The sequence below is a fragment of the Coregonus clupeaformis genome, chromosome 29 (assembly GCF_020615455.1).
Source record: "Coregonus clupeaformis isolate EN_2021a chromosome 29, ASM2061545v1, whole genome shotgun sequence".
In the NCBI taxonomy this organism is placed as follows: domain Eukaryota; kingdom Metazoa; phylum Chordata; class Actinopteri; order Salmoniformes; family Salmonidae; genus Coregonus; species Coregonus clupeaformis.
Genome location: NC_059220.1, coordinates 20,935,321 through 20,962,804, shown reverse-complemented (window position 1 = coordinate 20,962,804; position 27,484 = coordinate 20,935,321). Strand labels below are relative to the sequence as shown.

Sequence of the window (27,484 nt, the reverse complement as noted above, 5' to 3'; positions counted from 1 at the left end):
TACACAGTGGCAGAATACCTGACCACTGACTGACCCAAAATTAAGGAAAGCTTTGACTATGTACAGACTCCGTGACCATAGCCTTGCTATTGAGAGAGGCCGCCGTAGGCAGACCTGGCTCTCAAGAAAAGACAGGCTATGTGCACACTACCCACAAAATGAGGTGGAAACTGAGCTGCACTTCCTAACCTCCTGCCAAATGTATGACCATATTAGAGATATATTTCCCTCAGATTACACAGACCCACAAAGAATTAGAAAACAATCCATATCTATTGGGTGAAATACGACAGTGTGCGATCACAGCAGCAAGATTTGTGACCTGTTGCCACAAGAAAAGGGCAACCAGTGAAGGACAAACACCATTGTAAATACAACCCATATTTACAGTGGGGAAAAAAAGTATTTAGTCAGCCACCAATTGTGCAAGTTCTCCCACTTAAAAAGATGAGAGAGGCCTGTAATTTTCATCATAGATACACGTCAACTATCACAGACAAATTGAGAAAAAGAAATCCAGAAAATCACATTGTAGGATTTTTTATGAATTTATTTGCAAATTATGGTGGAAAATAAGTATTTGGTCACCTACAAACAAGCAAGATTTCTGGCTCTCACAGACCTGTAACTTCTTCTTTAAGAGGCTCCTCTGTCCTCCACTCGTTACCTGTATTAATGGCACCTGTTTGAACTTGTTATCAGTATAAAAGACACCTGTCCACAACCTCAAACAGTCACACTCCAAACTCCACTATGGCCAAGACCAAAGAGCTGTCAAAGGACACCAGAAACAAAATTGTAGAACTGCACCAGGCTGGGAAGACTGAATCTGCAATAGGTAAGCAGCTTGGTTTGAAGAAATCAACTGTGGGAGCAATTATTAGGAAATGGAAGACATACAAGACCACTGATAATCTCCCTCGATCTGGGGCTCCACGCAAGATCTCACCCTGTGGGGTCAAAATGATCACAAGAACGGTGAGCAAAAATCCCAGAACCACACGGGGGGACCTAGTGAATGACCTGCAGAGAGCTGGGACCAAAGTAACAAAGCCTACCATCAGTAACACACTACGCCGCCAGGGACTCAAATCCTGCAGTGCGAGACGTGTCCCCCTGCTTAAGCCAGTACATGTCCAGGCCCGTCTGAAGTTTGCTAGAGTGCATTTGGATGATCCAGAAGAGGATTGGGAGAATGTCATATGGTCAGATGAAACCAAAATAGAACTCTTTGGTAAAAACTCAACTCGTCGTGTTTGGAGGACAAAGAATGCTGAGTTGCATCCAAAGAACACCATACCTACTGTGAAGCATGGGGGTGGAAACATCATGCTTTGGGGCTGTTTTTCTGCAAAGGGACCAGGACGACTGATCCGTGTAAAGGAAAGAATGAATGGGGCCATGTATCGTGAGATTTTGAGTGAAAACCTCCTTCCATCAGCAAGGGCATTGAAGATGAAACGTGGCTGGGTCTTTCAGCATGACAATGATCCCAAACACACCGCCCGGGCAACGAAGGAGTGGCTTCGTAAGAAGCATTTCAAGGTCCTGGAGTGGCCTAGCCAGTCTCCAGATCTCAACCTTATAGAAAATCTTTGGAGGGAGTTGAAAGTCTGTGTTGCCCAGCGACAGCCCCAAAACATCACTGCTCTAGAGGAGATCTGCATGGAGGAATGGGCCAAAATACCAGCAACAGTGTGTGAAAACCTTGTGAAGACTTACAGAAAACGTTTGACCTGTGTCATTGCCAACAAAGGGTATATAACAAAGTATTGAGAAACTTTTGTTATTGACCAAATACTTATTTTCCACCATAATTTGCAAATAAATTCATTAAAAATCCTACAATGTGATTTTCTGGATTTTTTTTCCTAATTTTGTCTGTCATAGTTGACGTGTACCTATGATGAAAATGACAGGCCTCTCTCATCTTTTTAAGTGGGAGAACTTGCACAATTGGTGGCTGACTAAATACTTTTTTTCCCCACTGTATGTTTATTTATTTTCCCTTTTTTACATATTTACAACACTGTACATAGCCATAACATGACATTTGAAATGTCTCTATTCCTTTGGAAATTTTGTAATGTTTACTGTTCATTTTCTATTGTTTATTTCACTTTTGTTTATTATCTATTTCACTTGCTTTGGCAATGTAAACATATGTTTCCCATGCCAATAAAGCCCTATGAATTGAATTGAGAGAGAGCAAGAGACTAACAGACAGACAGAAGGGTACCAACAGCAGCAGTAATTCCTGGGGAAGAAGATCTCCAGTGGATGAAATTAGAATCTCTCCTGGAGGCTCTCTGCCCCGCCCGCCCGCCCGCCAGCCCTGGTGAGAGGCGCTCCCCTGGGGGCTTACTGTAAGTGCCTTACTCACACTGATAAGAGTGGAAAGAGAGCACTTTTAATTAATCTGCTTTTCAAGGAGGAGGGAGGAGGAGAGGGTGTGTGTGTTCACTGTTCAGCAAGCATGGCATCTTCACTCTCTTTGTCAGAGCTTATTAGAAAAGCATCCAGCAGCTCCAGCCTATTCTGGGCTTAGTGGGGCTGGCCCACAGACCTTGTACTAGACAGGACTGGGGGAGCAGGGTTCCCTAATGGGTCCCTTTCACTTTAGTTTCCAATCACAAACACAGGATCTTAGAGGCACCAGCACATACAGTTATACACATACAGTAATCTATTCACTGTTGTGAGATGGAAAATGCAAATGAAATTTTAATTAAATTAGTTGTATGAGGAAGTTATGGTATAAATATATGATTATGATAATAAATCAGGGCTTCAAACTACATTTTCCAGGCTGGGCCTGAAGTCTGAGGCAAAGTTCCTCCCTCCTCACAATCAAACTATGCATAAAGATAAACCACCCACCAAAACTGTGGTGGCCACTCGCTCGTTTCCAGTACACACACACTTATTCATCCAGATTCTCCTTTGGCAGGGCTCCATTCACCCTGCAGTGCATTCTGGGACAGACAGGGCAGAGCTTGGCAGCGTGAGACACTGATAGGGCCAAAAGGAGCTCCACATGGCACTGACACCATTCATACTCTACTATAGCATCTCACTACAACACACTCAAAGAGAAACCTCTCCCACACACAAAAGTACCTGCTTGAGTAAGAACAAACTCCTACAGTGTATGAGGGTCCAATGTTTATGATTGTTTAGGCTAGAGGACTAGCCTTGTTTGTTACAAAACAGACATGGCATTTGACAATGAGGATGTGTTTCAGGGCTTTATGAAAGGCTAGGGAGATCATGCTGCCTGGCCCTTGGGAACTCTGACCTCTAAAGAGGATTTTGGAGACGTCAGTCATATGTGGCCTGAGATTGGCCCTGCGTTCCCATATGCCTCTGGGTCTGGGCTAGACTGACACACATCAGAGGGCTGGGGTGGTGTGGTGTGGTGTGGCCGGCGACATGCCGTCTATCAGGGCTCAGGATGGTGGCGTTAGCCGGGAGACTGACAGCATCTGTCTGACACCATGCCCACCAGGGGGAGGATCACAGGGTGATCACACAGACAGGGAGGATCAGACTACTACTACTGTCCTACCATTATACTACAGGTTCACTACTACCACCCTGCATGGGAGTATCACAGGCTCAGTCTGATCACACAAAGACTGGGAGGATCACACAAACTACCTCCGCATTAATATCATACTAATACCACCCTGACATGGAGGATCACACAAGCAGACAGACAATGCGGTCAAAAAAGATGAGCAGACTCTCACACAACAAAAGGCAGGCAGAGACACTTTGGTATTTCTGACGAACAGTCCATGTAGGGTAAACATCCATATAAGCCCACTTGCAACTTCTGAGCCAAATAAAATAAAACGACATCATTTTGCTGTGTGATATTTCTTCCAATGAAACTGCTTGTTACATAAATTACACTTATTATTGTAAGCCAATCAGATATGTCAATATTGCGTTATCAAAGCATGTGTGACATGTGCCTGCTGTGATTTTGGTACCCTCAGAAGATAACATTTTTTGCATATTTCTACTCCTGTTTTTGGTAAGTACTCATTTGCTATCAAAATTTAAGTGATTCGTGTTTTGAATAAGACATATGTTAGAATATTACTTGAATTATATTGTTTCTTTTGAAATCAAAAAATGAGTTTTAGCATGCTAGCAAACAGACCACATGCTGCATCAATACAGTAGCTGCATAGTAAACAGCATGATAAGCAGGTATAGTTTACATTTTTGTATGCAGTTTATATTATTATACTGTTAAATAGACAATACATGTGTATGTTTATATTATTAATTTTTGTATCAACATTTTTACCTGGTGGGCTTAAAGGGGATGCTAGCAAAAATATCACACTGTCTGGGGTGGATGTAAATGATTATAGCTAATCACTTCCCTGCATGATACATTTATACTTTTCATGTTATGTTAGTGCACCATATATAGATTTATTTCATATAGTTGTTTTTCTTAATGTCATGTGTGTAGAATAAAATATTCTGTCTTTTAACCATAAATTCACTGATGTTCCCTTTAAGCCCACCTGCTCCCATTAAGCCCACTTGACTGTGTTTCAATTAGGATTTTCTACCTTTTGACCTTTGAACCATTTTCCTCCCTAATTTTGACCTCACCTGATAAATCAGCTCCATAATTCAGATAATACCCATATTTAAATATCAGTCATATTGCATAGGTCAATTCATTCTGGATAGGCCTATATTCTATCCGAACATTAACAATAATTGTTTTATCTTTAGGCCTACTTTGGGATGAGATGACTAAAACACAACAAAAAAAAACTACAGTTCATGCCCACGCATGATAGAAGCATGCCGTCTTTACAGGGAGGGAACAATGCAAAATCTCTCATTTCTGGCAAAACATTATGGAGTAGACAGGAAGCCGTTGAGGCAGAGAGTGAAGGAGCAGCTGAGCATTGATGCACATTGATGAGTCCAGCGGTAGAGCAGGAGATTTCAGAGTGTCTTCAGGTAGGGTTATACTATAGTGACTGATAGGCTAAGAAAAAGATAACATGAAACAGTGGGTAGCCTAATATGAGGTCATAAAAATGTGATTTTGCCTAATCCAATGGTTCTCAATGTGTGACCTGTGGGTATGTGTGTGTGCGCCTGTGTACGTGTTTGTGTGCACAAGTGTGTGCAATGTGTGTGTGTGTGTGTGTAGGGTCTATCTGCAGACCATGATTACTACATGCCTCGCCCACTATATGCTGCGCCCACTGCCATTGAGGTAGTGCCATGCGAGAGTTGGGTTGGCTACACTAGCTAGCTAGCCCTTGCCGTAACGTTAACAGAACTGCGGGAAAGCAGTGCTCGACAGGCAGGGGCGAAGGATACTGTATACCGGACGGTGTCCCCTAGCTAGCTAGTAGCCTCCTTCATTGAGGGGGTTTTTGGTGGTTGTCTTCCAACGTTATTGGTGCATTACCTCCACCTACTGTGCTGGAGTGTGGGCCAGAGACAGCGCTAGCAGCCTCAATGGCAGTGGGCACAGCATGTAATAAGTGACGCGTAATGGGCGCGGCATGGAGTAAAACGCAGTCTGAAGATGGACATTATTGCAGCAAACTGACGACGGGCTGCCCCAGTCTAACCTCGTGAATGACATCATTACTGGTTAAAGAGACAGCGCACACCTTTATAAAATAAGCTACTTCAATGCAAGTGTTGATCAGTACAATAAAATGGAGTGCATTCGGAAAGTATTCAGACCCCTTGACTTTTTCCACATTGTTACGTTACAGCCTTATTCTAAAATTGATTAAATTATTTATTTTTCCTCATCTATCTATACACAACACCCTATAATGACAAAGCAAAAACAGGTTATACATTTTTGCAAATGTATTTACATAAGTATTCAGACCCTTTGCTATGAGACTCGAAATTGAGCTCAGGTGCATCTGGTTTCCATTGATCATCCTTGAGATGTTTCTACAACTTGGAGTCCCCCTGTGGTAAATTCAATTGATTGGACATGATTTGGAAAGGCACACACCTGTCTATAAAAAGGTCCCACAGTTGACAGTGCATGTCAGAGCAAAAACCATGCCATGAGATCGAAGGAATTGTTCGTAGAGCTCAGAAACAGGATTGTGTCGAGGCACAGATCTGGGGAAGGGTACCAAAACATTTCTGCAGCATTGAAGGTCCCCAAGAACACAGTGGCCTCCATCATTCTTAAATGCAAGAAGTTTGGAACCACCAAGACTCTTCCTAGAGCTGGCCGCCCGGCCAAACTGAGCAATAGGGGGAGAAGGGCCTTGGTCAGGGAGGTGACCAAGAACTCGATGGTCACTCTGACAGAGCTCCAGAGTTCCTGTGGAGATGGGAGAACCTTCCAGAAAGACAACCATCTCTGCAGCACTCCACCAATCAGGCCTTTATGGTAGAGTGGCCAGACGGAAGCCACACCTCAGTAAAAGGCATATGACAGCTCGCTTGGAGTTTGCCAGAACGCACCTAAAGGACTCTCAGACCATGAAAAACAAGATTCTCTGGTCTGATGAAACCTAGATTGAACTCTTTGGCATGAATGCCAAGCTTCTCGTCTGGAGGAAACTAGGCACCATCCCTACGGTGAAGCATGGTGGTGGCAGCATCATGCTGTGGGGATGTCTTTCAGCGGCAGGGACTGGGAGACTAATCAGGATCGAGGCAAAGATGAACGGAACAAAGTACAGAAAGATCCTTGATGAAAACCTGCTCCAGAGCACTCAGGACCTCAGACTGGGAAAGAGGTTCACCTTCCAACAGGACAACGACCCTAAGCACACAGCCAAGACAACGCAGGAGTGGCTTCGGGACAAGTCACTGAATGTCCTTGAGTGGCCCAGCCAGAGCCCAGACTTGAACCCGATTAAACATCTCTGGAGAGACCTGAAAATAGCTGTGCAGCGACGCTCCCTATCCAACCTGACAGAGCTTGAGAGGATCTGCAGAGAATGGGAGAAACTCCCCAAATGCAGGTGTGCCAAGCTTGTAGTGTCATACCCAAGAAGAATTGAGGCTGTAAACGCTGCCAAAGGTGCTTCAACAAAGTACTGAGTAAAGTGTCTGAAGACTTATATAAATGTGATATTTCAGTATTTTATTTGTAATAAACATTTCTAAAACCCTTTTTTTTTTGCCCCATGAAATCAGCCAAACAAGCTCAATAACTCAATGCATGCACACACTATTGAATATGCATTCACCTGTACTGTGAATAGGCCTTGGCTACATCTAGATTTACCCAGTTTATCAATAGAGATTTACATTTACATTTTAGTCATTTAGCAGACGCTCTTATCCAGAGCGACATACAGTTAAGTGAGTGCATACATTTTTCATACTGGTCCTCCGTGGGAAACGAACCCACAACCCTGGCGTTGCAAGGGCCATGCTCTACCAACTGAGCTACAGGGGACTACCATTCAAATGTAGTTAGATTGGTAAAAACAAAGTCAAATTGATTGTATTATTGTATAATTGATTCATTAATGCAGGCTCTCTGAAAATGTTTGACGTAAAAAAAATAATGTAATAATATTTAACTCAAAAGATGCCCATCGATTGAACAGAGCAGTAGCTGAGTTTATATCTGGATCAAGTCCCATGCTGTGACTTTGGCTAATATGCCTTCTTTTTTTGCCGTGGGATCGTTTTGTTATCGGGTATCGAGTATCATGATACTCAACCTGGTAACAAAGTCAAAATTCTGGTATCGTGACAACTACTCATTATTGCGACACCCCTTCAGCTAGAACAGTGGACGTGTTCTAAAAGTCAACTTCTCCCTCGCAGAAGAAAACACGTCTGACACGTCTCCTCTCTAATGAGGGCAGGGGTGGTGTAGGTGTGACAGGAGTGACAGAGATGCCAGCCCAGACCAGTCCCGTCCCGCTCCATCCTTCCTCCCACGGCATGTCCCCTCTCACACCTCGTCCCCCATGAGCTCATACCTTGGACTGGAGTAGGCATGAACACAGCTCAGCTCATTTTGGGGAGAGACACACAGTAACACTGCTCTTTCATTAGGGAGCTGTAACACACCACCACACACCTCCATACTGTCAGATGTCACAGGGACAAACTATACATAGTAGTCGTGGCTTCTAAACTTACCAGAAAAATAAATCTGTCTCGCTCAAATCTAAGGCTACAGATGTTCCATAAAAGCTTATGTCCAAAGAAAAACTACTTATCGACTCTTGTTGGTCCCCAGTGTGTCAATATTTCCATAGTAGCAGTCTGTAATTATTCTACATCCCAAATAAAGCAGCTTCATTCTGATTAAGCATTGATCACTTTTAATCCTCACTAACCCAAAATATCCAAGCACTATCCTAGATCCTCCTCGTCCTTGCAAGGGGACAGATATTGCCTTAAAGTTCAGAGGTCAAACTGGTGTTCAAAATTGAGCCGGCAGCCAATGACGACAGCCTCCTAGGGAGCCCTTTCCCTCTGGACATTGTTAGCAGCAGTGGGGAGTGGCTCCTTGGATAGAGGAGACGTGACGTGTATAAATCACCTCTCCCAAGACAATGGGACTTCTGAAGCACTCCTCTATTGGCGTGACGCCTCCCTCCACATGCTGCCTGCCTCCTCCACCTCTCTAAAAGGTCAGACAGGAGACACTTGGGGAGACTCCATCACTCTGCCTGTCCCATTTTCACTCCCCCTCTCTTTCTTACTTCCCCCGACCACTGCTGTCCAACTCTCTCTCTGTTAGACTATTAGTCTCTGCTGGGCTTAACACATTTCTAATCAGCTTACTGCCAATGAGACTAAGCCGGAGCTGAAAAGGCGATTGACGGAGAGTGTTTAGCCAGAGGCTGGCAACTGGTTAGAGCTGGGGGATGGCAACTATGAAATTATAAGAAAATCTTTCAAGCCAAGAGTGAGAGGAGCGAGACTAAAAGACGCCATGTAGGTGTAAAAGAGATGGAATGTTAAGATAAGGTTCCATTAAATCAGTAATATAACAAATGAAATGGGGAGACGATTACTGTGAATGAGAAACAAAGAGAAAGCATTTACCCTACATATGAAAGTATAATCTGAGATTTTTGCGTATGGCCCAGTACATCGTTGGGGCCAAGCTTCCTACCATCCAGGACCTCTATACCAGGCGGTGTCAGAGGAAGGCCCTAAAAATTGCCAAAGACTCCAGCCACCCAAGTCAGACTGTTCTCTCTGCTACCGCATGGCAAGTGGTACCGGAGCTCCAAGTCTAGGTCCAAAAGGCTTCTGAACAGCTTCTACCCCCAAGCCATAAGACTGCTGAACAGCTAATCAAATGGCTACCCAGACTATTTGCATTGACCCCCACCCTTTTTTTTTATGCTGCTGCTACTCACTGTTTATTATCTATGCATAGTCACTTGACCCCTACCTACATGTACATATTATCTCAATTACCTCTACTAACCTCGACCACCGCACATTGACTCGGTACCGGTACCCCCTGTATATAGCCTCGTTATTGTTATTTTATTGTTGCTCTTATTTTTTACTTTAGTTTATTTAGTAAAACAACTTATTTTCTTAAAACTGCATTGTTGGTTAAGGGCTTCTAAGCGTTTCACGGTAAGGTCTACACCTGTTGTATTCGGTGCATGTGACAAATACAATTTGATTTGAACCAATTCTGTCACTATGTGATGATGAGCACTTCACACTGGCAAAGGGTGAGAAACCAGCAGTAGCGAGAAAAGGATTTGGCTGGTGCCAACAGTCACAGTCCTTCTCCTCTGGGATCTCCAGACAGACCACTCTGGTTCAGACACTTCCACAGTGTAGTATGTCCCTGGGCTCACAGAGCTGAAAGAATAATTGTCTGAGTGCTTTGTCACAAAGGCAGATGCTTATACATGAGTGGTGAGTATAAAACAATGTACAGTGAGAAAGGCACTGTAAGAGCATCAGTCAGTCCCTGTGTTACTACTCAAGAGAGACTATTTGACTGGTTCAGGCTGCGGAGCAATGAACTATGACTGTAATATCAACTCTGCCCATCTCAACGGTTCCCATGGTGCTTCTTGGGCTGTGGATGGATATACCGTGGGATAGAGTCCAAACGGCCCACTTTGGAGCTCTCTTCTGAAAAATTCCAACCTTCATTGTACCATTAGTTGTGGGAAAGCTTTAGAAGAACAAAGGTTTGGCTGTTGACAACGGTTTGAAAAACCGAGAGGAGAGAAAGCTGCTGATAGCGGAGCCGGATGTCCACAGAAAAAAAGATGCCATTTCCCAGCAGTCTATAGTCCTCCTGTCCAGCCCAACGTATGCCTCACGTAGGATGGGATGCCCTCTAGTCTGTAGCATTTTAACAGATGGAGCCTGCCTGGCAGTGGCACCCAAAGAGTTGGTTCCTGTGAGAAGCAAATCAAGAGGCGTCCCAAGGAAACATTTAGTGGTCACAGTCAGTCAGGGGTTGCAGGGCAGTGGGGGAGATCAGAGAGAGTCCAGGGAGGGGCTGGAAACCAGAAGGAGATTATACTCTCCCAATAGAGCTGCTACTATTCCTAGAAAAACACTTATTTTGAGTGGACTGGAAATAAAGTGTGAAGCGTAGTGGTCCATGTGGGGGTGATCTAATGTCTCTACTCTGATGATGACACCTGCTCTGAGAGGCTGAATAGGAATGCAGAGAAAAGTATTAATTCTACACAGGCAGCAGAGATAAAAATCGATAGTCAGAAACTCTTGCCACAGCCCTCTCCATTAGACCAGACTGTGGATCAGAGCTTCCACTAGAACTTTAGGGTCAGATTTACACTTCTGAAACCCAACTCAGACCGAAACCATACAACCCACCCCCCTCCCTTGGTGAAATATGCAGTCAAGAATTCCCCCCCAAAAAGTATGGAATGGGAAAAGGGCTTTAAAAAGAGAGAAGAAAGAAAACCAGCTTTGAATGGGAAAAGAGGGGAACAGATTAAGGCAGGAGGAGAGGGAAGAAAAAAAAAGCACTGGAGGGCAATTATCTGGAAGAGTGCTTTTCCATCCTCCAGACGGAATGAAGGGAACTGGGAGGCCCTGTTTGGCAGCTGGCTGGAGAGGCGTGGAGCGATATGAAGGGAGAGGGATGGAAGGATTGGTGGGTGGGAGTGGGGGTCCTGTAAAGTACAGGCTTGTGACTGGGTGAAGGACTCTGGGAAAGGGGGAGCTCAGGGGCCTTCCCTGGAGGCCAGGCTGGCCGTGACTGAGGAGGGGAGACACTGTACAAAGCAGGCCTGAGACTGTGCAGGGTCAGGGACCGGTTCCTACAGGGGAGAGCCCTTAAGTGGAGTGGTGTGGGGGAGCAGAGCTGTGGTTGGAGGAAGGTGAGAAGGAGCACAATGCTTCAGTGTAGCAGTCAGTAAGGCCTGGAAGCAGGCAGCACAATGGACTTATTGTCAGCCACCGCTCTCCTCCACTTCCCTAGTTCTCCCTGACACCATGTCTCCCCTTTTAAATAACCACACAGCAACCTTTTCAGACCTCCAGTAACAGTCACCTCATCAAACAAACAGTGAAAAGGACTCTTTCTGCAGTCAATGGTCAAGTCATGTTTTAATTTAAATGTCACAATTTCTGAGGTACAATGTGAGCAAAGATGTCAAATTATCAACATAGTGATATAGAAAAAGTAGCTGTTTGGATAAACCATGGTGTGATCCCGTCCTGTGGTTAAAACACTTTTTGTTGAGCAAGCAAAACTAAAGTGCAAAGCTCTGCTTTTTCTCAGCAAGTGGATGTGAGTCTTAAAAGCTACCTGCTAGCAAAAGCACTGTTTCATTCAGGAAAAACAAGTGTTGAAAGTGTACAATGAATGATTCAATAACCATAACGTACATGAATCATTTGACATGAATGCATTTTAAAAACTTTTACGGGCGGACAGTTGGACGGAAAATTGTCATTCTTAAAGGGGGAAAAGGTTCTTCCATGAAGCCCTCTTTAATAGCAGAAAAAACACGTAACTGGAGATGTCTTGAAAGTGTAGGCCTACAGTAAACGTCAGCTTTCCAAGGAAGTGCTAGGTTACTCTGACTGGAGCAACTACAGTGGGGAAAAAAAGTATTTAGTCAGCCACCAATTGTGCAAGTTCTCCCACTTAAAAAGATGAGAGGCCTGTAATTTTCATCATAGGTACACGTCAACTATGACAGACAAAATGAGAATTTTTTTTCCAGAAAATCACATTGTAGGATTTTTAATGAATTTATTTGCAATTATGGTGGAAAATAAGTATTTGGTCAATAACAAAAGTTTCTCAATACTTTGTTATATACCCTTTGTTGGCAATGACACAGGTCAAACGTTTTCTGTAAGTCTACACAAGGTTTTCACACACTGTTGCTGGTATTTTGGCCCATTCCTCCATGCAGATCTCCTCTAGAGCAGTGATGTTTTGGGGCTGTCGCTGGGCAACACAGACTTTCAACTCCCTCCAAAGATTTTCTATGGGGTTGAGATCTGGAGACTGGCTAGGCCACTCCAGGACCTTGAAATGCTTCTTACGAAGCCACTCCTTCGTTGCCCGGGCGGTGTGTTTGGGATCATTGTCATGCTGAAAGACCCAGCCACGTTTCATCTTCAATGCCCTTGCTGATGGAAGGAGGTTTTCACTCAAAATCTCACAATACATGGCCCCATTCATTCTTTCCTTTACACGGATCAGTCGTCCTGGTCCCTTTGCAGAAAACAGCCCTAAAGCATGATGTTTCCACCCCCATGCTTCACAGTAGGTATGGTGTTCTTTGGATGCAACTCAACATTCTTTGTCCTCCAAACACGACGAGTTGAGTTTTTACCAAAAAGTTCTATTTTGGTTTCATCTGACCATACGACATTCTCCCAATCCTCTTCTGGATCATCCAAATGCACTCTAGCAAACTTCAGACGGGCCTGGACATGTACTGGCTTAAGCAGGGGGACACGTCTCGCACTGCAGGATTTGAGTCCCTGGCGGCGTAGTGTGTTACTGATGGTAGGCTTTGTTACTTTGGTCCCAGCTCTCTGCAGGTCATTCACTAGGTCCCCCCGTGTGGTTCTGGGATTTTTGCTCACCGTTCTTGTGATCATTTTGACCCCACGGGGTAAGATCTTGCGTGGAGCCCCAGATCGAGGGAGATTATCAGTGGTCTTGTATGTCTTCCATTTCCTAATAATTGCTCCCACAGTTGATTTCTTCAAACCAAGCTGCTTACCTATTGCAGATTCAGTCTTCCCAGCCTGGTGCAGGTCTACAATTTTGTTTCTGGTGTCCTTTGACAGCTCTTTGGTCTTGGCCATAGTGGAGTTTGGAGTGTGACTGTTTGAGGTTGTGGACAGGTGTCTTTTATACTGATAACAAGTTCAAACAGGTGCCATTAATATAGGTAACGAGTGGAGGACGGAGGAGCCTCTTAAAGAAGAAGTTACAGGTCTTTGAGAGCCAGAAATCTTGCTTGTTTGTAGGTGACCAAATACTTATTTTCCACCATAATTTGCAAATAAATTCATTAAAAATCCTACAATGTGATTTTCTGGAAAAAAAATTCTCAATTTGTCTGTCATAGTTGACGTGTACCTATGATGAAAATTACAGGCCTCTCATCTTTTTAAGTGGGAGAACTTGCACAATTGGTGGCTGACTAAATACTTTTTTTCCCCACTGTATACTGAACAAAAATATTAAACGCAACATGCAATAATTTCAACGATTCTACTGAGTTTCAGTTCATATAAGGAAATCAGTTAATTCAAATGAGTTCATTAGGCCCTAATCTATGGATTTCACATGACTGGGCAGGGGCACAGCCATGGGTGGGCGCAGGGGCACAGCCATGGGTGGGCATAGGGCCAACCACTGAGGAGTCAGGCCCAGCCAATCAAAATGAGTATTTCCCCACAAAAGGGCTTTATTACAGACAGAAATACTCATCAGCTGTCCAGGTGGCTGGTCCTCTGGTAGAGCACGGCGCTTGTAACGCCAAGGTAGTGGGTTCGATCGCCGGGACCACCCATACACAAAAAAATGTATGCACGCATGACTGTAAGTCGCTTTGGATAAAAGCGTCTGCTAAATGGCATATTATTATTTATTATTATCCCACAGGTGAAGAAGCCGGATGTGGAGGTCCTGGGCTGGTGTGGTTACACGTGGTCTGCGGTAGTGAGGCCGGTTGGATGTACTGACAAATTCTCTAAAACGACGATGAGGTGGCTTATGGTAGAGAAATTAATATAAAATTATCTGCCAACAGCTCTTGGCAAAGGAGAAATGCTCACTAACAGGGATGTAAACAAATATGTGCACAAAATTTGAGAAATAAGCTTTTTGTGTGTATGGAACATTTCTGGGATCTTTTATTTCAGCTCATGAAACATGGGTTGAGAGGGTTGGGCTGGTCGATTGGAGCTGCAACCAGATCACCCCAGTAACATTGACCGCACCAGGACGGGAGGGGGGAGCCTCCCCTGGATGTCACTAAAGGGCTGGGTCTAGGCTGAGCTGGGTCTAACACCTGCAAGAAGGTTCCACACAAATTTGATTTATTGAGGGTTTTTTTTGGGGGGGTTTAAGAGGGAAAGTTGGGAAACCAATTTCAGTAATACCAAGCAAACAGAAAAGTCAAACGACTTCTCAAAACTGAAGAAATTGATTAAATTCAGCAGAAAGCCTCACAGTGGATCATAACAGAAAGAGGGAGAGAAAAAAGAGAGAATGAGATCAAGCAAATCCTGGCAGAGAGAGAAGGTAAATCTCACGGAAGCAGAGTCCCGTGGGAGTGAGTTGCGGGCTGAGAGAGTCCACAGCATTCCAGAGAAAAAGGGAAAGGAATTCAAGCATCTGTCTGCTTGTCGCTGGTGATTATTCCAGGCTAGGGAAAAGTGCAGCCTCATCATTATTGAGAAGAGCAGCAACATCGCTTCAACAGGCTGGGAAGTGGGCATGTTGCCCCTAGTGACAGACAGGAGGCTCGGAGAAGGACAAAAATACTGTTGCATCACTCACATTTCCATTCATCTCCCATTTATTCTACACTGCTGCCATCAGTCAGTCCTGAAGCTTAAATCAGCCAATATTGAATATATTGAACAATATATGACAGTGAACAGCAGTGGTATTATTAGATAGACTGAGTCACACTGTGGTTCTGCTCCACCTACCTCTTGCCCAGGGTGCTGAGTGGTGTGCCCAGGCTCAGAGGGACGTTGGTAGGTTTACGGTATCGTCCAGTCAGCCTCTGGGCTCCAGGGGTGGCTCCTTTCGGGGACTCTGCTGTCTGGCGGGCTGGACTGGCGCTGGGCTTGATGTTCAGCTCCTTCAGGATGTCGTAGTTGATCTTAGTGGAGATCTTCTTCTGCTCCAGCATCTTCTCTATGGCCTCGTTGGCCGTGCTGGCATGGATCGGAGCCCGCTTCTTGGAGCCCGAGCTCTTGGGCTACAGGGCACACAGTGGGGTTTCAAATCACTCAGTATCTAGTCAAATGCAATTACTTGTGCAAAATGGTGATTTAGCTTAATATACATTTGTAACTATACTTTGCATAACAAAGGGATGCTCTAGCTATGCTGCAGTATTATGGGAGGGGGCTGATTGTGAAGTTGGACAGCATGGCATAAGGTGGTTGGATCAGTGCTGTCAAAGACTCCACACCTCATTAGGTATCTGTTGCGCTGCAGTTAATCCAGCTAGTTAAAACCACAGAGCAGATGTTGGACCTAACAAAGAGCCTGGGCCTTGCCAAATACTGACGTGAAATGAGAAACCCACCAGAGTGGAAAATATGCACACACACATTGACACACCAGAGCTTAGTGTGTCTGTCTGTCTTCTCAGCAATGAGAGTGCTCAGAGGGCTTTAACATACCCAGGCCACCCCAAGCTCACTGCTTCTTTAGACCAGTGGTTCTCAACTGGTTTAGCCTCGGGACCCAAATTGAACCACGTTGTCTCAGTCGCGATCCAATAATCGTGTCACAATTTTTTGTTGTTGCCAAAATGCAATCTGGAAAAATATGTTTAATGCTATATTGACAGTAAATGTACCAAATATATACATTTACATTTTAGTCATTTAGCAGACGCTCTTATCCAGAGCGACTTACAGTTAGTGAGTGCATACATTTTCATACTGGCCCCACGTGGGAAACAAACCCACAACCCTGGCGTTGCAAGCGCCATGCTCTACCAGCTGAGCTACAGGGGACCCCTATATGACAAGGGAACAACAGTACCACCTTTATCATTGTCAATAATTCCACTTTGCCCATATTGTTGATGAAGAATGTTAAGCTCACTGGTGTGAGACCACAAAAATCAACCGAATCCACTAAATAGCGCTGCTAATAATTCTATATTGAAAATACTGTGATTGAAGAAAAATAGGTTTGTTATCATTTATACACACTTTCTACCTGATTTTAGTTGTTTAAGTTCAGACTGGAGTATCTTTAGACAGAAAAATACAGTACTGTTTTTATTCAGACACTCAGTTGAGAATTGCTGCTTTAGATTATCAGGATGTACCTTCTTTTCCTTGTAAATCCCCAGCTCCTTCTCTTTCGCTATCCGCTCTTCCTTTTCTGAAAGTATAAAATGTGGATTGGGAATTCAATTAGAAATGTAGTTATTTGTAAGGAGAGTCAAGACAAAACAGTTTATTACAATATGTGCCTGGTGTGGTGTGGCCATGGTGCGAATTACGGGGGAGCCAGGGGGGGCTCAGCTCCCCTGAATGAGACGTTAGCTCCCATAAATGCAACAAAAGTCAAACTTTGGAGGGGGGTCTCTAAATAATGTTAATTTAACCATTCTTATTTGTTTCAAATGCAGTGGTAAATATGAAAATAAAAGCTTTCAAGGAAACGAACACCCCCACCTCTCTGTCATGGTTTATTTCTATGTGGTGGCGCTGTCCACTCAGTGGTGCTGAATTTCGGCCTCAGCTGAGCTCCTTCACGCATAGATTTTCCTTTGTACTTCCTCATTTTCACCATGCGTTCGTGATAAAAATTGCCTTTATTCCAATGCATTCGATTTATCCGTTGATTTCTCATTGTTTGCTTTTGTCAGTCAGCTGTTTAGAGCGCACATTGCTTTGTTTTTCAGGTGCGTGCAGATGCTGGTGTTCTCCATGCCATCCAGGGCCAGAAGTAGTAGACCATTTATTTAGCTTTATTATTATCTATCAATATTTGTTTTCTTTCCTGGATCAGCTGATGAAGTTCGACAATATCACTAGACAACTAGCCTAGAGCTAGACACCAATGCACATCCAATAAGTATACGTTAATGACCCTATGCCTATAGATTTGGTTAGAAGCATTCAATTTTGCAATGGCATAGGTCTACATTGTCTGGGATTTGTGTGCCCATGAGAACGGTTTTCACGGCGAAACATTATGAACAGTTATGTAGGCATAGTTACACTTACGGTGCATTTCCCGAGATCTCCAAGATCCATGATTCATACAGGGTTTAAGTTCAATGTTCTAATTAAATTGTTAAATGCTTAATAATGACAAATAACTTGTGTCATTAATGTTAGAAAGGGTAGTGTTTTATGTCACACGATCTGTGAAGACTCCAAGCATTAACTCATGAATTATGGACAACTCACGAACTAGGGTGTAAAACATGTTTTGACCAACGCATATATTATATTGAATGCTACCTATTCTGCGTGTGTTAATGCATTTAAAATTGCCTCGGCTGAGAGGGTAGGCTACCAGCAGTGGTGTAGGCCTAGTGGCAGGTAAAGGCAAGTAAACACTGTTTACCCACCTTTTTCAGAAAAATGCATTGAAAGTATAGGGGGCTTAACTTTTTTCACCGTTTACCCACCTATTTATTTTACAACTACACACTGGCTACAGGTAAGGCTATTTGAAGTTAATTGTAATACACATTGTAGCCTAGTCTAGTAAGTTCACTGTGTGTTAGGATGACCATCCCATCTTTCCCGGGACAGTTTCAGCCCGATTTCAGGTGTCCCAACTTTTCAGGCTACAAAAAAGGTCAATTTGTCAGCAAGACACAGCAATTAATGTAGGCCAAATCAATGGCAATCACTGAATGTCATTAGGCACACATTTTGGTGTTTTGTAACAGATGTCTATTTCCATTAATCAAATAGCGTGAGAAGGCTATACATGCAGTTTGGATGCTGGAATTATTTTGGAGTTGACGAACATGCACAGGTAGCCTACTTTTTGAAGTGATTTCTTTGACAATCAGATGAAAACATCATGACTGGTTGTATTCATGCCACATTAAAAGGTAATTAATTTGTATAGTTCAAATGACGTCTATTATTAGGCACATTCATTTTGCAATACAGAGACCCCCTGGGTGTGACTGTACCTTTCTGCTCTTTCAAGTAGTCTTCATTCTGTTTCATCCAAAGCGCAGTCTTGATTTTCACCTCTTTGTCATTCAAGAGATACTGCAGAGAATAGTACATAAATTACCTTAGTTATACATTTCCAGGTTTTATTTGCTGGCAATCCTGTAAAGTCAGAATGAGTAGATGGTGCAATATGAAGCGCAATGTAAATTAAAATACAGTACATACCATCTCAATCTCATCATCATCAATACCACTCAGGTCCAGCTCTCCATTTTCATTATCCCCATCTGAAAAAGAAATTCAACATTATTATTATAAATGTATTGTAGGTTTTCAGGTACGCCAACTCACTCTGGGAGAAAGAGAGATCAATTACACTTTACAAAATTCAGCAATTGTGTTTATGTAAAAAAAAAAAATAGTGCCTGGAGTTTATCAGTAAATAATAAGCGCCATAAATTCTAAAAACAATGATATGTTTAACCCTGATTTAAGCAGATCTGCCTGTATAGAGTTTCTTTTCAATTACAATACGCTTTCAAGATTGTGGTACGCTTTATTTTCATGGAGTTGCTGAAACGTCAATTTGCATTTTGATGCGAGACAATGGATGCCTGAGCCGCATTTCCATTTTTACCCTCCTTCCTCTGGTGATTGCTCAGGTTGTTAGAGAAGAAACAATAGCCACCTTTATGCCGAGACAAGACAGGAGAGTGTTCGCAAATCCCAGGGCACTCAACACTTCAATGATGGACTGGAAAAAAAGATTCCTCACAAAGGAAAAATCTGATTACCTTTGATAACGGAGACAAAAGGATTGAGGGTTTGACTTCGGCAAGAAAAAAAGAAATACAACAGCTTCCACACACAGCTTCCTCTCCTTGATTAGCCATTATCCAATAAAGGGGAGTCTCCTTCGCCTGCCTAAAGACATCAGACACAGTCTCAGTCAAAGGGAAGAGGAGAGTCACGTCTTAAGAGGCAATACGTGACAGGTTTATGGGAGTCGTTTAACTTCTGTCACCTCTGTCTGACGTGTTTAGAGAGCCATGCTTCCCTAGGTTAACACACTCCCCACAGGAGCACACGTCAAAGCCGTGCCACAAGTGTCCACAGGCAGGCTTCCCAGTTAATTAAGGAGAGACAGGTGCACAGGACACACCTGCAATATTACAGAAGGTGCAATCCAGTCAGTCAGTCGTGTTCAGCAGGTCCCAATCTGTCTGGACCAGCCCTCTCAAAACTTCCCTTCAGTGAAGTTTGAGGGGAAGACAGACACGGCCATAGATAGAAGGAGACAGACAGTGTGCGTCTCAGTGTGTGTCTCAGTGTGTGTCTGAGAGATAACACACTATTCATCCAGAGGAGCATGAGAACAGGGGTGGTGACAAGTTAAATGAATTTCCTTAAACTATGAGAACTATTATATTGCTTTTATCAAAACATTACAGTTGATTGCAGCAGTATACAGGCAGTGCAATTTACATTCTATTCTCCTTTGATAAAACCCTCCTAAAATGACATCACTGTGGGAGATGGGTTTCTAACGTTTTTGTTCACACACCCTGCGTATCGATGCCATGAGCCCCAGGATTCCTTAGGCCTTTCCTTTCCCATGGAAAATTTATTTTCCAGTAGATCCCCCTCCCCTCCCCTGGAGCACTCTAGAACGCCCTCCAAATCCGCCACAGAGGGGAGGAATGAGGGCGGAGAGGAGGAATGGAGGGTAGACCACTGTCAGATCATCAACTGTGTGGGCTGTCCACAAGCTAAAAAACACTCAATTCTGCCCAGACCCTCAGATGGGTTACCTGGCCCAGGCTCTTCCCATCCCCGCATGGCTCGGTCTCAGGTGGCCTGCCTGTGATGTGGTCAGAGATTAGATGCTACACCGTAGAGCTTCACTTTTATAAATAAAGAAAAGTGCTCCCAGGAACAAACCCTAGCAGGTGGAGACAGCCAGAGAGAGAGAGAGCGAGCGAGAGCAAGAGAGAGACTCGCTGATCTCCTTGAGCCCATATTTCATTTCAGTCTTCAGAGGAGAGCGAGAAAAAGACAGGGGAGAAAGAAAAAAGTATGGTTCAGCAAATTAGAAGGGAGCATCGGCGTCCTCCTCCCCTCTCTGCTCTCTTCCCAGAAAACACTCTCAATAGTTTGTGTGATCGTCAGGATGAATCAGCTAGTGACATGGTGCTGCTCACGGTGGATCACTATTACCCAAACTTCAAGACTCCCTTGATGTCCCCAACAACGCAGCTGCTCCAAACATAAGGCTTTCCCTTAACCTGAGAACATGACAAGCCTCATCACGCAAAACCAGCCCAGTGGTATCAAACAGACTACATGGCAGCTCTGCGCTGAAGACAACCAAACAGAGCAGAGGAAATAAATAAAGTAATATTCTCCCCGACTGACAAGGCCAGGCTGAGGCAAGGAGAGCCCATTAAAATATGACCTCCCTAACCTTGACAGAGCCCAGACAGAGCCTACTCCCACTCAGCCACCTGCTCCTCATGCCTGGGCCCATGTCCTGAGCGAGAGAGAGAGCGCGAGGAAGCGAGCGAGAGAGAGAGAGAGAGAAAGCAAGAGACAGATGGATAGAAAGAGAGTAAGCGAGAGATTGATGGTGAGAGATTTCATAGTGCTGCTGGGGTCAGGGCTTTGTGCTGGTTCACCATGTTGAGCACATCTCTAGCACTCAACCTTGGGAGACAGGGACCCACCAGGCATTACAGCCCACTTCATTATGTTAAAAAAATAAAAGATTATATATATATATATATTTTTTTTTTTAGGGGGTAGATCAGCTTTAATATTGCAGATAGATTGTAACTTTTCCAAGCCTTTAACATAACCACATATGGCAAACAGTATTCAGATATATTATCATGATAAGAGTGACTTTTTTTAGATACTTGACTGCATCAAGTTTATCCTGTGGTGAATGTCTTGAAAACCACCAATCTGGTGCCTTGACAGAGTCCTTATGACATAATCCTATGTTTTTGCTGCCTGGTTTCCACCATGCTAAATCGATAAACGGGTTTAAGCTCTGATGCACGTACAATGAGTTAAAACCCTGTGTGTGTGTGTGACGTAACAGCCTGAGGCACAGGACTTCCTGCTCCTGCGTGGTAAACGGCAGCTGTCATCTCCACTCAGGCTGGGAGCTGCAGACAGTCTCCCTTCCCTCCCCAGTCCACGGAGACGGATCATGTCCAGTCAGGACTCGCTCATCTGACATGTGTCACAGACTATGATGCAGCATCTCACCAAGCCTAGGGGACACTATTGCAGCTCTTGAGAAACACACAATCAGCCTCGTTTCACATTCAGAATCACAAATGGGCTTTGTGAGACTTCCTGACAATGTGTAATAGGCTTGCAGAGATGGGCTTCAAATAAATACAACAATGTTTTTATCTTCCTCTTACCTCTTTCAGCAGATGCATATCTCTATGTTGTCATCAGTAGTCACATTACCCCACCTTCCTCCAAGGGACTGGCCATCCAGCCATCTGTCAGGCTGGCCCCGGCCCTACAGACTGTACCGCCCCTAGGCATTGTTAAACACCCCACATCTCTGCCTCCTCACTGTGGAATTGAGGCATCTCCAGATGTCAGGCAGAGAGTGTAAATGACGGATTGGAGGACTGGTGTGGTGTGTGTGATGTGCGTGCGTACGTGGTTAGCTCCATCTGACCTCTCTATGATTGCCTTTTTGTTAAATGGGAAGGAGGATAGAAAAACTGTGGTGTTTATAATAGATTACATTTTTTAAAGGCTAGCCCAGGTAGGTAGGTCAGATGGGTAGAGTGGTGCTGCTGCTGACGCAGGGAACATTTGATTCTATTCCACCTTGAATAGCTTCTAAATAGACCTTTTAACAGTCCAAAACTAGCAACTAGAGTTGCTTTCACTGTTCACTTGGATCTGCCGTAAGACATTCACACACCAGAGGTCGTTATGCTCTCTGAATTATATTGGTACGTTTAGCTGTAAGTGTCCAGAGTAGTAGCTGTAGTCTTAGAATTGTGCTGCTTGGGTGAGCAAAGTCCAATGGCTTTAAGTACTGGCAGTGGACAACTCCAGTCCTTGAGAGCTTGGGTGTCCAATGATTGATTGCCTTTTAAATCAACACCTGACATACAGTATGTAGTGGAAAATGAGGCACAAGTTTGTTTTCTGGGCAAACATCTGAAATGGTTCAGGGAAGTGCCAAGATTCACCTAAATCCAGCAGCCCAACACCTTTAAACGGCCCTTGCTGAGTGCTGACATTCTCAGCCCATAAAAGCAGAGCCGTTTAAAAAGTGCCAGAGGCTGACTGTGCTCAGTGAGGCTGTTAAGGTCAGGCCCAAAGTCATTGATTGGACTAAGTGCCTGGATGAAAACACTGGCCTTCAATCAATGCCTGCTCTAATGGTAAAGGCGAATGTTCCCTTAAGACAAAACTATATAGACGTTTGTGACAGAGTCATCCTGTGGTTGCCGAGTCACAAAGCTTTGCCAAGGCTGGCTGCGCTCTCCCTGAATCAAGTGTAAATGAATATGCAATTACTCAGACTAAAGCATCTAAACTACAGCACACTTACTGTAACAATCTCTAGTCATGTCTCTGGTTTCCCCCCTTCAATTAGAGGTAATCTGTACCAGAGACCCAATCTGGGACCAGAGCGGGTCCCGATCCAGAATTCTAAATAACGCCACGGGTCTGGGTCGGATCCGATATGACTGTCACGGGTCTCAGGTATGTGCAATTTTAACTGACTTACCGTACAGATCGACTGCTGCAGTAGAGAGAGAGACATTTGATAATTCATGCTGCTGCTCTTGCTTTTCACGAGAGTGGAGCGAGTAGCTTGTTGGCCAATCATAAATCAAAGAGGCAATAGGCTACAGGCTACAGTCATAGAGCCTCTGTGTGTGGCAAAAGTTAGGAGATATCTAATCAATGGAAGATGAAATTAAAATGACAGAATTAAAAAGTTAAAGGAGAAGGATAGGCTACAATGACCAAGAGCCAACAGGTAGGCTGCTACTTAATATTCTGAATGGAGGTGTTGTTATTCGTAACTGTAGGATGAAAAAGCGCATGCACTACAGCCTCAATTAGCCTAGCTTGTTAACTCCCAGTTTGATGCAGTCAAGACAGGTACTATATAATCATATTGGATGATAAATAACCTAGCTATGGCATCTATTAGTCTCCTATAGCGTGAGTCTGCTTGTTTGGTTGCGGTCTCTACTCTCTGTGTCACCTGTCCACAGTATGGCCCCTCCCCGCCTGCTAGAGTGGCACCTATCTCTCCCTCTCGCGCTTTATCAGCTCCAGTTAATAAAGTAGCTTCAAAAATAAATGTTCTGCCACTTACCTCACTCGGATCGGGTCTAGATCCGGCCAGGTCTATACGGAACTGGTGTTGTTGTCCTCAGGTCTGTTCGGAACAGGTCTCTATATTTTAAGAATGAATTTATGCATATCGGGTCCGGGTGGGAAAGACCCAGGTCCATTTCGGAACAGGTCCAACTTTTTGGACTCGTGAAGACCTCTACCTTCAATACAGGCTTTACGGATGGATGACAGATTGTTTTAGTCCACCCAATTCCATCTTTAGTGTCTTAAACACATGAACAGACTCTAAAAAGGACCCCTCCTCCCTTTCCTCCTAAGCCATGCCAAAACCAACAGTGCACGAAAACATAACTGCTAACACACACACAGATGAAAGACACCGTACTAATGACAAGGTCCTACTCTGTCCACTTAATGCTTCAAAGATTGAGCAGGGGACCCTTGAACCTCCGCCCTTCCCAAACCCACCATAATTAGCCAGTGTTGGGGAAGCTACTCTGAAAATATAGTTTACCAAGCTCCCAATTACTTCACACTGGAAGAAGTTAAGCTACACTAAAGCTACACTACCGTTCAAAAGTTTGGGCTCACTTAGAAATGTCCTTGTATTCGAAAGAAAAGCCATTTTTCGTCCATTAAAATAACATCACATTGATCAGAAATACAGTGTAGACATTGTTAATGTTGTAAATGGCTATTGTAGCTGGAAAACGGCTGATTTTTAATGGAATATCTACATAGGTGTACAGAGGCCCATTATCAGCAACCATCAGTCCTGTGTTCCAATGGCACGCTGTGTTTGCTAATCGAAGTTTATCATTTTAAAAGGCTAATTGATCATTAGAAAAACATTTTGCAATTATGTTAGCACAGCTGAAAACTGTTGTGCTGATTAAAGAAGCAATAAAACTGGCCTTCTTGAGACTAGTTGAGTATCTGGAGCATCAGCAATTGTGGGTTCGATTACAGGCTCAAAATGGCCAGACACAAATAACTTTCTTCTGAAACTCGTCAGTCTATTCTTGTTCTGAGAAATGAAGGCTATTCCATGCGAGAAATTGCCAAGAAACTGAAGATCTCTTCCAATGCTGTGTACTACTCCCTTCACAGAACAGCGCAAACTGGCTCTATCCAGAATAGAAAGCGGAGTGGGAGGCCCCGGTGCACAACTGAGCAAGAGGACAAATACATTAGAGTGTCTAGTTTGAGAAACAGACGCCTCACAGGTCCCCAACTGGCAGCTTCATTAAATAGTACCCGCAAAACACCAGTCTCAACGTCAACAGTAAGTGTGCTGTACCACACCAAGTTACTGTAATATGTAATTAAATTACTAGTTGAACTACAGGTAGTTCCCTACTCCCCAACACTGCAATTAGCCAGGCCTGAGAGACCACTGGCAGCCTGCATCCATGACAACCATTGCAGAGACACAGCTCCATGAAAGCAGCCCCAAGAGGTACACGCACACCAACACTGGCTTGGTTTAATCATCCTCTCTCACTAGGAGATCAGCCACATGTTAAAAGAGCAGCATATTAAAAGCCTTCTATTAGAATGAGTCAAAATGTAGGCCAATATAGATTTTTCCATTTCACGGACATGGAGGATGAGATCCACATGACAAATGTACATAGAGGTAACTCAAACTCACGTCAGTCAATAAAACCTTTTGATCCATTAATTTGAAAGCATTATAGGATTCAAGCCGATGACTCATTTTAAATCACGGAATGGTAGGAATTTTAAAACCAACCCCATCTAATAATCTATTCTTCTAACAATAAAAGGTCACGATTATGTTTTGTGTGATTATATTAGTGGCCACACTAATCCTTCCATAGAGATTGACTTTTGGTTTGTTTTGAAACTCATTCCCTTCTTTGACTAGAACTTCACCTTTCACCTTCTCTCTACACTCCCTAGATGCCCACTACCATGAAGACCAATCCCCTTCACCACATCAGGACACAGTCAACATACTCCCCATCTCTCACACCTTTGAAAACCCCCACACCTTGACATTTCTAGATATGGAGTAGAGGGAGAAGTGAGTGACAGTGGAATATCAAAATGACGAAGGAGCAGTAAGGAATATTTCCAATTCAACAGTAGAAAAAAAAAAGCATCTAGAGTAAGCGACAGGTTTGCTAACCGTTCTCCTTCTCCTCTCCGATGCACTTGCTGATAGACTCTGGGAGGCCCAGGCTGGCTGCGGTGGGCATGGGCCCCAGGAGGGAGGCCAGCGATGGGCCTCTGCGTGGAGGTCTCTCCTCCTGCCCCTCTCCATCCTCCTCCTCCTCCTCTCCAGAGATCACCTGGTCACACAGGTCCTTATTGAGGTGCTGGGCCACAGCCTTCAGCTCTTCGTCCTCCCTCTCCTCCCCATCAGGAAGAGATATTTCATCATCCTCTTCCTCCTGGGGGCCTAGGAGAGGTGGAGAGAAAGAGCAAGACATGTGGACCCCTGGGATCCAATAAAATCCTATAAATCCTACATGCAATTACATTTCTTCATGAAACTGATAAAAAGTAAATGATGCAGATAATAAGTAAAGAGACTGACATTACATTTCAAGGCAGATTCATTTAGGTCGTTGTTGTGGGTCATTATGAAACTAATTAAAACTCTATGACATCTGGGTTTACAATCGAGTCCTTCATGTAGTTATGGGTGAATCTATCAACCTGGCTATTGAGACAACGTACCTTATAAAAGGAGCACTTGGTTTAATTATACGGTACCATCAAGCTGTCAAAGTATCGTCATGATGACAGCCCTCTTAGTGTTGATAAAAGCCCAGTGTGTGTGTTATAATTGTGCTTCCCAGCCCAGGCAGAGGAGCAACAGGCCTACATGACGCTGACAGCCTGCCAGCGGCCCCTCTACTGAGGCCGTGCAGAGATGAAGAATGAAATGCAACACAACCAGCTAGGGGGGCACATATGGTTGGAGGGGGTTTAGCTCATCACAGTTGGACTGCAAATGTGCGTCATCATCACATTCTCATTTGCACTGAGTGAACACATTCCCCCCTGTATATTTAGACAAACCACAGGAGTTTCAGGCTCTAGCGACAGTAGATTGGCAGCATAGTGAGAAATTCCCCCTCCCCAGAGGGTCCTAACTAGAGAACTTGCATGGCTGCTGAGCGCAGCAGGACCCCTCTGTGTCGTACCGGCTTTTGAACAGGAGGCGTACATCCCTCTCAACTTGGGCCGGCTCTGCTCCAGCTCCATCTCAATCTCATCTTGGTACTCATGGATTTCACCTGTTGAGATAAAACCCAGACAACTCTGACGACTCCACTCTGACTTTACAATCTTTGTATATTTTTGAAGAGTTTTTTGGTTAGCACTTGACTAGACATTTTTCATAACCGTACCTTGAACATCGCCAATCTTCTTCTCCAACTCTTCCTCAAGCTAGAAGGAAAAAACACAAAAGACCAGGGTGTGAATGAAAAAAACAGCAGTACCATATTGAGACAAAACACTGGCTAAAACATAGGACAAGATAAATAAATAAGGTTGGTACGGTTGTATCCTTTCTTCAGTTCCTCCTCACCAGCTTCATTCTTTTCTTCCTCTGGCCAGCAATGAAAGAGGGCGGGTCACACTCCTGGTCGAGATCCACTTTCATGAATTCCTCAATGGTCAGCTGGCTGGTGGGCGTGTCCTCAAACTCATTCAACCTGAACCATGAGAAAGAAAAGCGTCAGCATACTCCTCATAGAGATTACTGAGAACATGCAAGGCTAATTATATTTCATTTGGAGGATGCTGTAAT

General features: G+C 44.0%; 1 protein-coding gene across 1 annotated transcript in view; it reads right to left on the bottom strand.

Annotated features, from left to right (window-relative positions):
* The window catches only part of LOC121544829 (transcription factor IIIB 90 kDa subunit), a 55,962-nt gene that overhangs the window by 5,069 nt on the left and 23,409 nt on the right, over positions 1–27,484 (bottom strand). Inside the window, exons 9-16 of the mRNA XM_041855017.1 lie at positions 27,263–27,389; positions 27,081–27,120; positions 26,874–26,966; positions 25,850–26,122; positions 18,565–18,626; positions 18,354–18,435; positions 16,518–16,573; positions 15,154–15,428 (exon numbers count right to left, since the gene is read on the bottom strand). Coding sequence (XP_041710951.1) covers positions 15,154–15,428; positions 16,518–16,573; positions 18,354–18,435; positions 18,565–18,626; positions 25,850–26,122; positions 26,874–26,966; positions 27,081–27,120; positions 27,263–27,389 — 1,008 coding nt within the window. The remainder of the gene's footprint in view (positions 1–15,153; positions 15,429–16,517; positions 16,574–18,353; positions 18,436–18,564; positions 18,627–25,849; positions 26,123–26,873; positions 26,967–27,080; positions 27,121–27,262; positions 27,390–27,484) is intronic.